The 14324-nt window shown below is 51.7% G+C and overlaps 2 protein-coding genes across 29 annotated transcripts in view; one reads left to right on the forward strand and one right to left on the reverse strand.

Moving 5' to 3' along the window:
• PNPO (pyridoxamine 5'-phosphate oxidase) overlaps nt 1-14324 on the reverse strand; it is a 30607-nt gene that overhangs the window by 11254 nt on the left and 5029 nt on the right. For 5 of the 26 annotated variants that reach the window (XR_012425733.1, XR_012425728.1, XM_074019408.1 and 2 more), the window contains one exon: nt 11816-14324. The exons of the other annotated variants lie outside the window; for them this stretch is intronic. Coding sequence is in view for 3 of the 5 variants with exons in the window: in XM_074019408.1 (XP_073875509.1) it covers nt 14156-14324 (169 nt within the window). In the remaining 2 variants the exon portion in view is untranslated. Of the gene's footprint in view, nt 1-11815 lie in introns of those variants that run through there. 26 annotated transcript variants of the gene reach the window in all.
• Nucleotides 2641-8520, forward strand: PRR15L (proline rich 15 like). Of its 3 annotated transcripts, none has more exons than XM_005583531.4 (2): nt 2641-2873; nt 7226-8520. In XM_005583531.4, exon 2 carries the CDS (start codon nt 7258-7260, stop codon nt 7567-7569), a length of 312 nt encoding a protein of 103 aa, XP_005583588.1. In that variant the 5' UTR covers nt 2641-2873; nt 7226-7257; the 3' UTR covers nt 7570-8520. The 3 variants fall into 3 exon arrangements, with proteins under 3 accessions (XP_005583588.1, XP_005583587.1, XP_065387495.1); XM_005583530.4 differs by having other exon boundaries at nt 7229-8520; XM_065531423.2 differs by lacking the exon at nt 2641-2873 and adding an exon at nt 6850-6966 and having other exon boundaries at nt 7229-8520.

Genomic DNA, 14324 nt, shown 5'->3' on the forward strand with positions numbered 1-14324 from the left:
AAATAAATGCCCTTAAGGCCAGAGGTTGCGCCCCAGGCTGGCCCCTCCCTGGTAATGTGCTAGGGCCTCATACCTGCACCTGGTCCTGGTGGTGCTTGGGAAGGGAGAGCCACAGGTGGGCCTGCCATGGCACTTATGGGGGCTCCTTCTTCAGTGTGGGGTTAAGAGAACAAGAATCTGCTCCCCTGGGCTCAGACATCAGAGAGGCACGGGGAATGAGTGCCTCCAGGGCAAGTCCTTTCCTCTATGGAGGGGGAGCGGGGAACTGACTCTGAGTTACTGTCCCCCAGACCAAAGCCCATCCCACTAACCTTCTGGTCTCTTCCCAATACCTGAGCTGGAAGGAGTTTTTGTCTTCTGAACCAGATATCCACTCTGAGTGGACCAGGCTTTTATAGAAAGTGACAGATCTAGGAAGCTGTGGGCACCTTTCTGGGACAGCTGTGTGTACTTTGCACTAGAGGCAGGGGACCTTGCAAAATTATATCCTTCAATTCCAATCAACCCCCAGGGAGATGATGACATGACAGCAAGTCAGCTGTAGCTGGAACCACAAGAAGGCAAATAAATGGGTTTTCCTGCACATTTACCTGCCCCAGGGAGCGTGGGACAAAACAAGGGGCTACATTACCAGTTTCTTTGGGTAAAAACAATGTTTCTGTTTCTCATTTGTGTTTTCAAGCTTGCATAAGTACCTACTATATGTCAGGTCTGGATTAGTGACACATAATTCTGGAATCTAAGAGCTAAAAGTCTATAAGTGGAAATCAATCATGGTATATATATCGTGTTAAATAGAAGTATATGAGCAGGTTCTATAGGAACACAGAAGGGGAAACAAGAAAACTCCTGGTGGGGTGGGAGGTGTGATCATTAATTCAGGTTTTGAGGGATGAATAGGAGTTTATCTTAGGTCGCACAGGCGATGGGAAGACATTGTCACCCAAGAACACACCCAGCACTCCTAATCTCACCCTTCTAAGGCAGCCTCGTGCCTACAAAGGCAGGCAGAGAAGGGCCTAGTGTTCGGGGAGGGTTGGCAGGGGTGGGTGGGCACGAAAGGAGGCTGCAGAGGCCTCGTCCTAGGAGAGCCAGGCCAAGCGGGTTCTGCTGTGGGCTGTGGGGAGGCTTTGGAGGACTGTCTACCCAAGGACTCTTTAAGGGAAAGGGGGCTATTTCAGATGGAGGAGAATACAAACCCAAGAGGCCATCAGAAGCTGGAGTGAGTAGAAGCAGGATTGGAGATGGGGGACAGCTTTAAGAGTTGGTAAGCTGAGATTTCAAATGTAACTTAGAGGGAGAGCCAGGGAAAGGGGGATTTTATGCTTTTTCTCTACCCGTGCCTCACTCTGCCTGACACGCACACCTCTGGTACATGGAGGAAGGTAGCTGGTGGGTGAATTGGGCACCTAAGCTGGTAGCACTGGGCCCAGGAAGTGGCAGAGACACTGAGTATGCAGCAGACGTTTTCCACTCTCCAGAGATGCCCATCCGAGGGGAGAGAATGCCGGCGCAAACAGGACAGGCCACCTCCGGGTGGCTGCAAAACAACGCTCCCCAATCACGGAGCCATCTGCCAAGAGCAGCCTCAGCTGAGGGCTGCACACAGGCTTGGCCAATGGTGGGTTTGCAGGGGGAGTGAGACTGCAGATCAGTGAGGACAATGGCCCCTGTGCGCACACACTCTACCCTTGTCCCCAACCATGTGCCCATCCCCTGCCTTCTTGCCTTTCCTTCTCTTCCAGCCTCACTAGGGACCCATCTCTCCTTTCCTTGAGAACTTGCTCCAGCTTTTGCCAACTTCATAATACCCAGGAAGGCCTTTCAATAGGCTGCTGGACATCTGGGAGGAGTTGAAGCCAGTGGCACTTTGCTAATGGGGAGACTGTCACAGGTCTCTTTGAGAGTCTGATAAAAGTATAATCTATGCAGAAGAAGCAATGCCCCTCTGCCCACAAACATGGAATTCTGCATAAGATCTCAAGGGCCTTGAAGCCCACCTCCAAGCAAAGTGGGAGAGGAATGACGGTGTTTGAGGTTGTGGTGGGTCTGGAGAGCCTGGCCCGAGGAGAGGCTGGTGCTCGTTTTTTTCTCCCTAGGAAGATTTTGAGGAGGGGCTCTTCAGGTCAGGAGGAAGCCACAGCCCCCAACCCAGTCCCCACTTTGTGGCTTCAGGCAGGGGAGGGACAGCCTGGGAACCGGTCTGCCAACTAGTTTAACCAGGGACTGGTTTCGACTCAGGGAGTTCAAAGGAAGCTGGGGTGCACTCCGTCCTACCCAGCCTGCCAATGGAAGCAGCAGCCCTTAACTCTTTCCTGGTTGTGCCCTGGGCAACATCCAGGTGGTGGTCCATACTGCAGAGGGGTCTGAGCCTCCTCAGAAGATGAAATGGGTGGGGTGACCTTGGCTATAGCTGGGGAGTGCAACCAGACACCCAAGAGTGGGGAAACAGAGACAGCCTCCTGTGCTCCCTGACCCCAGATCTCCCTTGGGTTCCCTCCTCCTGCGTGGCGGTCCCTGGAGGACCCTGGCTTCTGGGTGGATGCAGGGGCGCTGGGATTGGATTTCTGGCATAATGAATATTCATCAGCCTGAGCCAGCCTCTGCTTCTGTTTACTTAGCCGGGAGGGGCTGGGTTTCAGGTTCACCTTGACTCCAGGAGCTGCAGCAGAGCAGGTACCAGCTCCTGCACCTGTTTCTCTGGCACCTGACGTGCAGCTGCTCCTACCCACCTCTCCTGGCTGAGCCTTGCCTGATACAGCACCCCGGAGGCAACCCTTCCTCCCCGAGTCTCACCCTCCCAGGCAGCTCCTACACTCAACTGCTTCTCTAGGAAAGGTCTCACCTCCAGCCTGGAGCAGTCAGGATTACAGGTACAGGCAGAGGGGTGGTGGGTGGGGAAACCAAGGCACAGACTCCAGTCAGGGCATCCAGTTCTGCCTCCATGGCTGACAAGCCCAGCGGGAAAGAGGAACCCAGGCCTCTAACCTGGTCTCCACTCAGGACTCATCCCACTGCCTCTTGGAGTCAATCCAGGCCTCCAAGAGAGCGACTGCTGAGTAGTTTTCTGTTAACTCTTGCTGAACTGGAGCCCACCCCTCTGACCCCCCAGTCTGGAGCATTTTTCCAGCTGTCTGGTAGGAACATCTCCCCATTCCTATCCGGGGTACCACCGTCTCATCCTGCAGGCTCCCTAAGTGCCACTGGGGCCCTGCAGAGGGATGGGGGAGGGAGTTCTGGGTTTTTGTCTTACAACATATTAGCTGACTTGCTTCCCCTATCTGTCCCCCTGCCCCTCCACCTCTGCCCCAGTCAATGGTTAACTTGACCCAGCTCAGGAGGGGCCTGGCTCAGTCTGGGCAAAGCCCTTCAGAGCAGCTCACTGAACCCAGCTGGAATGGAGGGGCCTGTCCTGGGACACCCATGTGCATGCTATAGCACTGGCCACCAAAGACCGGGGGTGGCAGGCTGTCCCATGAGGCCCTTCATGGCCCCAAAGCTGTGCAAACAGCAGAGGTGAAGCTGGCATCCTCAGGGGCTGATTTCCATCATCCCTGGATTGCAAGGCCCCAGGGCAAGGGCCCAGCCCTTAGCTTGGCCAGCTCAGGAACCTGCACGAGTGAACTGCAGGGCCCACCATGTGTCACCAAATGCTGGGTCTGTTTGAAGTCCCAAGCTACCTGCCCCTACTCCCCCAACCCCTTTCAGCCCTCTGTGATGAGGCACGGGCACGCGGTTGTAGGTATCTTGTTCTTTGCAACTTTGAGAATCTGGGAAGTTTGGATATCACATCACCTTTTTTGTTTGCTTGTTTTTAAAGCAAATCAGATTTTACACTATTTTTTATGATGACTATTTACAGGATCCTACAGCTGGGTTATTTTGTAAAACAAAGAATAGTCTGCTAATTTTTCTGTTTTGCAAACTCAGATTTCCATAAGTCCAGCTTGCCTAATGGGGCAAACACCTGCTTACTGGTGCCCACATGTCCTCCTGGGCAGGACAGGAAGGCCTGGCAAAAACAGTATTCTCTTTTTCTGTTGTTTGTTTTTTGAGACAGAGTCTCACTCTGTCACCCAGGCTGGAATGCAGTGGCATAATCTCAGCTCACTGCAACCTCTGCCTCCTGAGTTCAAGGGAATCTCGTGCCTCAGCCTACCGAGTAGTTGGGACTACAGGCACACGACACGACATCCGCCTAATTTTTTGTGTTTTTGTATTTTTAGTAGAGATGAGGTTTCCCCAAGTTGGTCAGGCTAGTCTTAAACTCCTGGCCTTAAGCAATCCTCCTGCCTCAGCCTCCCAAAGTGCTAGGATTATAGTTTGAGCCACTGCACCTGGCCTCTGGCAGAGTATTCTAGAGAGACCAGAGTACAAGGCCAGAATGCAAGGGCATCAGAGCTGATGCTTTGATGGAGGCCCCAGGGCAGGGCATAAGGGCTGTTCCCATCTCTACAGTTTGCTGACAAGTTCCTTGTGATCTGTGGCTCCCTTTACGCCAAGGAGAGTTAAGCCCCAGGTTTGCCAACTTGAAATTCCTGTTAAAACAGGTGAATTTTAACGGGCACAGGCAGAAGCCCTTTTCTCTCCGGAGCTAGAAAATCTGGTGGTTATGACAGTCTCAGGAGCTGGATCTTCTGTTCTTCCATTCCCCAAGTTCCTTGGTAGCCCCAAATGGGCAGTGGTGGGGCTGTGGGCCTCATTCCAGACAAGGCAGTGACTGGGGCATCCACAGGCCAAGCAACTGCCCTGTTCCTCCTTCTCTGCTCTCCCCCACCTCCTTCCAGAAACCCATTCTGGAACACTAAGTTCTGTACAAGGCTGTGCTAAGCCCAGGTGGGGCAAGCTGCCAAAGCAAACCTCTCAGGCTGTCCCTAGGTGCGCTCACCTCTCCAGGGTGCCCTGGAAGTATTTATCAAGCCCCTCTCACCGCTCCTTCACTTTCTGAGCATGAGCTGCACAAGATCTCCCCTCAGCTTCTCTTGCTACTTGAGCCCAGCTAAAGGGACAGAGCTGGCAATGTGGGAGCTGCTTCCCAGACGGAGAGGTGTTGGAAGGAACCCACCGGCTGTGTGCTCTGAGGGAGGGGGTGGGGACATGGAGGATCAGGACACCAGAGCACGAGGGGTATGGATGCAGGCATTCAGCTCATTGTAAAGCCTAGGCCCACATCATGCTCTCCTCTTTCCTAAATTTGATATGCCCCCCAACCCTTAAATAATCTATACTAATTACGGAAATTCCAGAAATCAGAAAACTAGAGAAGAGAAATCCTCTACTCCTACACAAAGAAAGGCACTATTGGGCTGGGCACGGTGGCTCACGCCTGTAATCCCAACACTTTGGGAGACTGAGGCAGGCGGATCACCTGAGGTCAGGAGTTTGAGACCAGCCTGACCAACATGGAGAAACCCCGTCTCTACTAAAAATACAAAATTAGCTAGGCGTGGTGGTGCATGCCTGTAATCCCAACTACTTGGGAGGCTGAAGCAGGAGAGTCGCTTGAACCTGGGAGGCGGAGGTTGCGGTGAGCCGAGATCATGCTATTTTACTCCAGCCTGGGCAACAGAGCAAGACTCTGTCTCAAAAAAAAAAAAAAAAAAAAAGTCACTATAAAAATGCAGTGAACACCCCTCCAGTTTTTAAAAGGAGGTGATACCCTCTAGCTTTCTGGTGTATACCAGCTGCGCCTTCCTTCCTGGGAGCTTTCACAGCCGGCAGCTAGGCGTCCCGAGAACCAGACCACTGACCTCGCCAGTCATCACCGTTCCTCTACCTGTTCTGTCATTGATCTTCCTTCATCTAGCAGACTGTCATCTGCTTCTATCTTACATACCCCAGCTATCAATGATGTCCAGGCAACCTTCTCTCCCAGAAGTTCTGCTAGCTCAGACAGCACCTTTGTGGAAATTAGTCAAAGGTGAGGCCCCCAGGGAAGGCAGCTCCATGGCAGGGCACATGGCCTGTGAGTGGAGAAGCCTGGATTTCAGCCCCAAGCCCCACCCTGAAAGGTACAACCCGTGATGACCATGTCTCCCTGTACTTCTGGGATCCTTCTAATTGCTTTCTGCCTTTTTAGCTCCCCTTCCAACTCCTGTCCTTGTGGAAGCTTGGTGGGGAAAGGGAACCATCCCTTAGTAATTATTCCCATTATCCTAAGTTTTACTTTGCAATGCATGGGTACCTCTGTGGGCAGGGACTAACAGTAGAGCTAAATACTAGGGCTGGATGGGATGGGTGAGGAGATGGAGGCCCAGAGAGGTGGTAGCTTGCCAGAGGTCATGAGGCTAGGACAGCCCCCAGGACTTCCCACTCCCAGCCTGAGGCTCTGACTCCTGCCTTAGGAACAGCCCAGCAGCTACTTTAGCCCTGCTGGGCACCACTGGGAAGTTCAAATTGCTTAAAATGTCACTAATTATATTTAATTTTGTAATGAATTCCAAGCAAAATGCACAGGGCGTTTCTCTCCCTATGCTACCAGTCAATGGTCTGCCCACACCTGGCTGCAGGGTCTGGTGGTGTAGTGGGAAGTTTGGGAAAAGCATCAAAGGCCTGGATGCTGTGTGACTCGGGCAAGCTGTCCACCTGCCTATGGCCCTGAGGGGCCTGGCAGGAATTATCTCAAAGCTCCCGACAACCCTGCAGGGCAATGGTGTGTGCCTATCCCACTGCCTCTCTGTCTGGCGGGTGACTTCCCTGTCTTGACCTTGACTTTGACCCTTTTCTTGTCTCACACTCTCCAAAAGCATTGTGTCACCCCTACTGATTTCAGTCTTGGGTTTATTCAGCCCTACCTTAAATTCTTTCTTTAATTCTTCTTCTTCTTTTTTTTTTTTTTCTTTAAGACAAGTCTCGCTCTGTCACCCAGGCTGGAGTGCAGTGGTGCGATCTCAGCTCACGGCAACCTCTGCCTCCCGGGTTCAAGTGGTTCTCCTGCCTCAGCCTCCCGAGTAGCTGGGATTACAGGTGTGTGCCACCACGCCCAGCTAATTTTTAGTAGAGACGGGATTTCACCACATTGGCCAGACTGGTCTTGAACTCCTGGCCTCAGGTGATCCACCTGCCTTGGCCTCCCAAAGTGCTGGGATTATAGGTATGAGGAACCGCGCCCAGCCCTTTCTTTAATTCTTAAAACAGCCCATGATTAGGAGTCTACAGCATGCTGGTCCAAAGGCACCCACCCCCTTTTCCCACTGACCCCTTTTTTTCCCCGACCCTGCTCCAGCAGAAAGCCCCACCCTCGGCTTAGGGAGCGCCATGACGACTGAAATTGGTTGGTGGAAGCTGACTTTCCTCCGGAAAAAGAAATCCACTCCCAAGGTGCTGTATGAGATCCCTGACACCTATGCCCAAACAGAGGGAGGGGCAGAACCCCCAAGGCCTGACGCTGGAGGCCCCAACAGCGACTTTAACACCCGCCTGGAGAAGATCGTGGACAAGAGTACAAAGGGCAAGCACGTCAAGGTCTCCAACTCAGGACGCTTCAAGGAGAAGAAGAAAGTGAGAGCCACACTGGCAGAGAACCCTAACCTTTTTGATGATCATGAGGAAGGACGGTCATCAAAGTGAAGGGCTGAGGAGGGTGCTAACACCTCCTGGCTCCCTGCCATCAGCCAGATCTGAGATAGGACTTTGCCACGCTGGCCTCTTTGGCCATAGCTGAAGCCGTGGGGGTAGTTGATACCTGCTGGCAGGAAATGGCTGGTTTTTAGGTTTGTATTTATGTGCCTCCACTTTTGTAAGGCCTGGGAGATCCCAGGGTCCTCCCACCCTCCCCCCGACCACATATAAAGGCACTGTAGTTCAAGGGTGAAAACTCTCACCCAAGAGGAACAGCCCTCCTTGAAGCAATGGCAGGGCCAGCAGAGAGGTGGGCATGGCAGAGAATGGAGTGAGCCAGACAGACTTCACCTCATCACTGGACACAGGGTCAAGGTCAAGTTTGAACTGCTCCTCCCGTTACGTTCTCTACCCGTGACTACTCCCTGGACCAATCCTGAGGAGGGCACATTTTCCAGAAGCCACGTGATAGGGGCTGGTTTCTGTGGAGCCAGAGGCAGAGACACTGAACTTGAGCTCACCTCCTAACACCAGCAGTAAACTTCCTGGAACTTTGCCCTCAAGTGTGGAGGGGGCAGAGGACACTGGCACTCTGTTAGGGTGCTGTAGAAGACTAGATTGATGGTAGTTTGGCCTTTTGGCTCCTGTTTTGGCCATGACTTGTGCAGGTGGCAAGTCACACACCCTCGAAGGGAAGCTACACGGGCCAAATTGGGGGAGTGGATGGGGAATTGTCTCCTCTCCCTCCCCTACTGTAATAGTATTTAAGACGTATCAGCTCCAGAGATGAGTCCTGGAGCCTTGAATTTTAACAAACTAATTGTAGGTTTCTCTCTTTGTAATAACAATGCTGGAAAAGCAGAGAACCTCTTTTATCCTCATGTCTTGCATTTATTGAGATGACTGTTTCTCATGCCTTTATCTTCCTTCATGTAAGTAAAGTGGACCTTTGTGCTCAAACTGTTCCTTTCAAGCTTCAGGAAGGGTTGCCAGGTGTGACAATATAGGAACTGGGTCACTAATTTTTACCATCAAACTAGCCTTAGTATGGGGATGGGGGAGCAGAAGGAGCTAGTTACACGTCAGTGGTCGGTTCTCTCCGGTTAACAGAGAGGCCATCAGGTGCTCTAAGAGAGTAAGGCAGACCTTTGGTGATTGACCCCAAAGAGTCAGTGGTTTGGTTTGGGATTAAGATTCAAACTCTGGCTCTACCCCTTAGTAGCTGGGTGACCTTGGGAACATCTGCTTGTACTCTGAGCCTGGGTTCCCTCTTCTGTAAAAGGGGGCTGAAATAATACCGATCACATAGGGACTGTCAGTATTAAGTGGCCTATGAGAGGCCCCATAGTAAGCACTCAGTTTAATACTGGCTTCCTTCCCCCTTACTTTATAAGGAACTCCACCATACCCTACAGGTTTGGTTTAAGAAAAAGGAGAAGGTGGGTATGGTGGCTCAGGCCTGTAATCCTAGCACTTTGGGAGGCTGAGGTGGGAGGATTGCTTAAGCCCAGGAGTTTGGACTAGCCTAGGCAACATAATGAGACCCCATGTCTAAAAAAAGAAACCAACCAACAAACAAAAAGGAGCTGACTGTGCTGGCACATGCCTGTAGTCCTATCTACCTGGAAGGCTGAGGTGGGAGGATTGCTCGAGTCCAGGAGTTCAAGACTACAGTGAGCTATGATTGTAGCACTGCGCTACAACCTGGGTGACAGAACTAGATCTTATCTCCAGAAAAAAAAAATGTTGGCCGGGCGCGGTGGCTCAAGCCTGTAATCCCAGCACTTTGGGAGGCCGAGACGGGCGGATCACGAGGTCAGGAGATCGAGACCATCCTGGCTAACACGGTGAAACCCCGTCTCTACTAAAAAAAAATACAAAAAACTAGCTGGGCGAGGTGGCGAGCGCCTGTAGTCCCAGCTACTCGGGAGGCTGAGGCAGGAGAATGGCGTAAACCCAGGAGGCAGAGCTTGCAGTGAGCAGAGGTCCGGCCACCGCACTCCAGCCTGGGTGACAGAGCGAGACTCCGTCTCAAAAAAAAAAAAAAAAAAAAAAATGTCTTTTAATAAATAAGAAAGAGAGGCCGGGTGCGGTGGCTCATGCCTGTAATCCCAGCACTTTGGGAGGCTGAGGTGGGTGGATCACCTGAGGTTGGGAGTTCAAGACCAGCCTGGGCAACATGGAGAAACCCCATCTCTACTAAAAATACTCTACTAAAAATACAAAATTAGCCGAGCGTAGTGGTGCATGCCTGTAATCCCAGCTACTTGGGAGGCTGAGGCAGGAGAATCGCTTGAACCTGGGAGGCTGAGGTTGCGGTGAGCCGCGATCGCACCATTTGCACTCCAGCCTGGGCAACAAGAGCGAAACTCCATCTCAAAAATAAATAAATATGCCAGGCACGGTGGCTCATGCCTGTAATCCCAGTACTTTGGGAGGCCGAGGTGGGTGGATCACGAGCTCAGGAGATGGAGACTATCCTGGCTAATACAGTGAAACCCCGTCTCTACAAAAATACAAAAAAATTAGCCAGGCGTGGTGGTGGGCACCTGTAGTCCCAGCTACTCGGGAAGGCTGAGGCAGGAGAATGGCGTGAACCTGGGAGGTGGAGCTTGCAGTGAGCCGAGATTGCGTCACTGCACTCCTGCCTGGACGACAGAGTGAGACTCTATCTCAAAAAATAAATAAATAAAAATAAATAAATAAGAAAGAAGAGAAAGCTGTCATCTTATGAGGCTAGGTCCAGCTCTTTCTGAAGCCATAAGAGCTGGGAATTAAAAAAACGTTGGCCAAATCTCTGGAGCTCGTGGTAGAAACACAGGGAGAGACCAAGGTGGTCACTAAACAATGTGGTCCTGTAGCTTCCAGGTCAGCTCCTGGCAGGCTGCTGGGCCACCCCACCCCAGGAGCTGTTGCTCAGGGAATTTATTACTGAAACAAACAGACCTATACAAGGGAGCCTTTGTTAGGTGCCTCACCCAGGCCAGGGGGACCTCAAATGATGAGTAAGGGAGACCAGGAGCTGGAGGGATGGAAGGCAGGCTTAGGGGTGCTGCCTTTCCCAAGGCCTCTTTCCACTACCCCTTCCCACTACACAGAACTTCCTAGGGTCTCACCAACTACTCAATCCATGAGACCTCCACAGAGGAGCTCAGACTTTCCCCACACCCAGCCCTGCGGTTAATAGCTAACATTTAGAGGGTGCTTACAGCAGGCGGCCCCTAGAACAAGTTCTCCCTAAGCTTGTTCATTTAATCCTATCATCGCCTGAGACAGATATTGTCATTATCCCCATTTTTCAGACAAGTTGGCTGAGGCTTAGAGGTTAAATCACTCACCCCGGGGGCCAGGCACTGGCAGTGGTACAGCTGGCACTGAAGCCAGAGCTGGCTTGTACATGTGACCACTGTCCCACACAGCCACCTTCCACTCTTGATTCTCATCTGCTACGGGAACAGGAAACTGAAGCTCGGAACAAAGAAAAGCACAGACATCTTCTGCGGAAGGGGAATTTGGGAGGGAAGGGAGCAACCTCTGGGTCTTAGGATCCTGGGAGGTGAGCATCATTCGAGGGAACTGGACAAACTCTGGAAGCAGTTGGATAAAGCCAACCAGTTTTGAAGCTGAGTGTCCCTTAAGACCCTAGACTACAGGCATCTCCCACATCCGCCCATTCTCGGTTTCCCTGAGGTGGGAGATAAGGATGGGCCCTGGGCCACCAACCTAAGGCTCTAGATAATACTGGCACTGTACTGCCAGCTCCTCCAGTATCACCATTACCCCTCTGGGTTAGAGTATCCACAGCCCCTCTGCCCCTTGCATGCTGACCCCGGCTCCATCTTCTAGGTAAAGTCTATGTTTCTAAGCTGGGGTACCAGATAGATATGGGGTAGGTACTAGAAGCCAAAGGGAGATCTGGCTGCCCAGGGAAGCAGAGTGAGGCAGCTGCAAGTTTTCATGAGAACAGGCGAGGAGGAGGAACCGAGAGCGCAAATATGTGCGGGAACCGGGAGAGGCTATGGGTTATCGACCACAGTTTCACTGGGACGCGACCCAAGCGGATGAAGAGGGAGGCAGGGGAGGCCGGCTAGAAGTGGCTTTCACCGCCCGGAAGGGGCCGACACTGGGAGGAGGGCTCCCCCTGCTGGACGTACTGCCTACATGGTGGGGAGAAGTGAGGGGGCAGGAAAGTCGCTTAAATTTCCCAAGTCCCCGCCTTGGGGGTTGAGAGAGACCAGGCCGGGTTGAACATCAATAAAATGCACGGCTGACAGGCTTTTATTACAGACTGGGGGCAGTAACGGCTGGACAGAGAACAGAAAAGGAACATCTGAGACCAGGCTCAAAGCTGGGGGGGATACACAACCTCCAATAATACAAGGTGGGTGCAGCACTTCTAGACACACACACAGACACACATACACGTACTCATAAATGGCACAGCCTACGGTACAAGAAAAAGGGCAAGGTAGGTAAGGGCACCCGACACCCTCCTGCCTGCAGGGGGCCACAGGGTTAATGTGCCTTCCTGCACGCAGGCTTAAGGGGGATAAACAAGGAGAGGGCTGCCAGTTGGAGGAGCCCTGCGGATAACAGTGACTGATAACAGGTCCATGCAGGGGAAGGAAGCACAGTTCACAGAGTGGCAAGCTCAATGCCAGCCAGTGCAAGAAACAGTCAGTTCTCTGATCCTGGCTTAGTCACGGCAAATATTTACCCGGCTTGGCTCCTCTCCATAGCCAGCAGGTTGCTTGCTCATCCAGTCTGTCCCTGGTAAGCGGGCTTGTGCTCAACGAGAACAAACACAGTGACTCAGCTGAGGGTCACTAAAGGACCACAGACTGTGAGGGTGGGAGGTCATGGTTTAGAGGTTGAGTCTAGTGCAGCTGGTCACCTGGGATCTAGTGAAAATGCAGGGTCAGATTCAGTGGGTCTGGAGTCTGAAATCTCTAAGGGGCTGCCAAGTGATGCAGATGCTCCTGGCTTGTGGACCACACTGTGTACAGCAAAGCTCTAGACCAGGAGGTCTCAACCTTGGCTGCACAGAATTCTCTGGGGAGCTTTTAAATTTCCCAGTGCCCAGGCTGCACTCATATCTTGGCAGAGACAGAGTTTTGCCATGCTGGCCAGGCTGGTTCAATCATCTCTGAGGGTGGGACCCAGGCATCAGGGTTTTTAAAGCTCCCCAGGTAATTCCAGTGTGGGTGAAGAGCCAATGATCTAGGAATAATCAGCAGAGATGGGGAGTAAGGAAAGCAGATATGTGAATAGTCTGAAAAACATTATATCTATAATCATTTAATTTTTCTTTTTGGAAAATGTATGTATATATACACACAATTTCCATAAACAAACATAGATAGTAAAGCTGATTAAAATCTTCCTGTCCGATTGGTACCAGCACATGAAGCTCTTCTACAAAATCCCTGACTGACTGGGAATAAAATTTCCTAGTGACAGCCCACTCCTTCTTAGGCAGGTCTGACTGTTTGAAATCTCTCCCACTATTGAGATGAAACCTGCTTCCCTGTAACTCTACAAGTTCCTTGGAGCCACAGAGAAGGCAGCAATCAGTAGGGGAAGTGCTATAAAAATATACTATCCTGGCTGGGCACGGTGGCTCATGTTTGTAATCCCAGCACTTTGGGAGGCTGAAGTGGGTGAATCATAAGGTCAAGAGATGGAGACCATCCTGGCCAACATGGTGAAACCCCGTCTCTACTAAAAATACAAAAATTAGCTGGGTGTGGTGGGTGCCTGTAGTCCCAGCTACTCAGGAGGCTGAGGCAGGAGAATCGCTTGAACCCGGGAGGCAGAGGTTGCAGTGAGCCAAGATCACGCCACTGCACTCCAGCCTGGGCGACAGAGTGAGGCTCCGTCTAAAAAAAAAAAAAATCCTATCCATAAATGAGTTAAGTTGTAACCAACAGAAATATATTCTAGCTAGATTAAGTTAAAAAAAAATAGAGAGAGAGAGAGAGACTTTACAGATAGTGGGGTGTTTCAAGGCAGGCGGAGGAACTGCACGGCCCAGACCTGGGAGGGAGGGATCCTGGGAGTTGCAATAGCAGCAGGCAGAGGCTGTTGGTTCCTGTTGTTTCCTGGCTGCCATGAATGACTTGGCTTCAATGACTCCCAAGGTTCTGGATCCCTCCAGTTCAAATTTCAAATTACTGACAAAACAATCTGATTGGCCACGTTGCCTCAGGTGAATATGCTGGCACTAAGCTTTGGCCAGTATGACTCACATGGTAACAGACAGGGCTGCTGGGGCCCTCCCTGTCACCAGAAATGGAGTCACACCGGTTGCTACCCCTAGAGGGAGCTATCCTAATCAATCATAGGCAGGGTCAAAAAAATAATTATGGAATGATTTTCCATTTGTGATTCTCTACACCACCATTACACTATACTTGACCAGCTAACTGAAAACCAACTGAGTACAAAGAACTTAGAGCATGAGCTCTGAAGAGTCCTCAATATAAAGGGTAGGGAGGGAAATGGGTTGAGCTTACAAAGAAGGGCCTGAGTTCCAATCCCACACCCTCTCTTGACACCCAGCCCTAGCTGCACTCTGGCCCGGCAGGTCCCAGAGTTAAGGTGCAAGTCTCTCATAGAGCCAGTCTTCCTCCCCGCGGTGGGTCATGGGCCCCAAAGGGGAATCTCCTGTGGGCAGGCCCCGCCGAAAGACTATCCGGTCATGCAGGCGGTTGGTTTGACCTTGCCAGAACTCCATCACCTGAGGGTACAGGACATAGCCACCC

Source organism: Macaca fascicularis, chromosome 16, assembly GCF_037993035.2.
Source record: "Macaca fascicularis isolate 582-1 chromosome 16, T2T-MFA8v1.1".
Lineage (NCBI taxonomy): Eukaryota > Metazoa > Chordata > Mammalia > Primates > Cercopithecidae > Macaca > Macaca fascicularis.

Bases quoted from the DNA above. Each gene is read 5' to 3' on its own strand.
- PRR15L (XM_005583531.4), top strand. From the start codon at position 7,258: ATGACGACTGAAATTGGTTGGTGGAAGCTGACTTTCCTCCGGAAAAAG.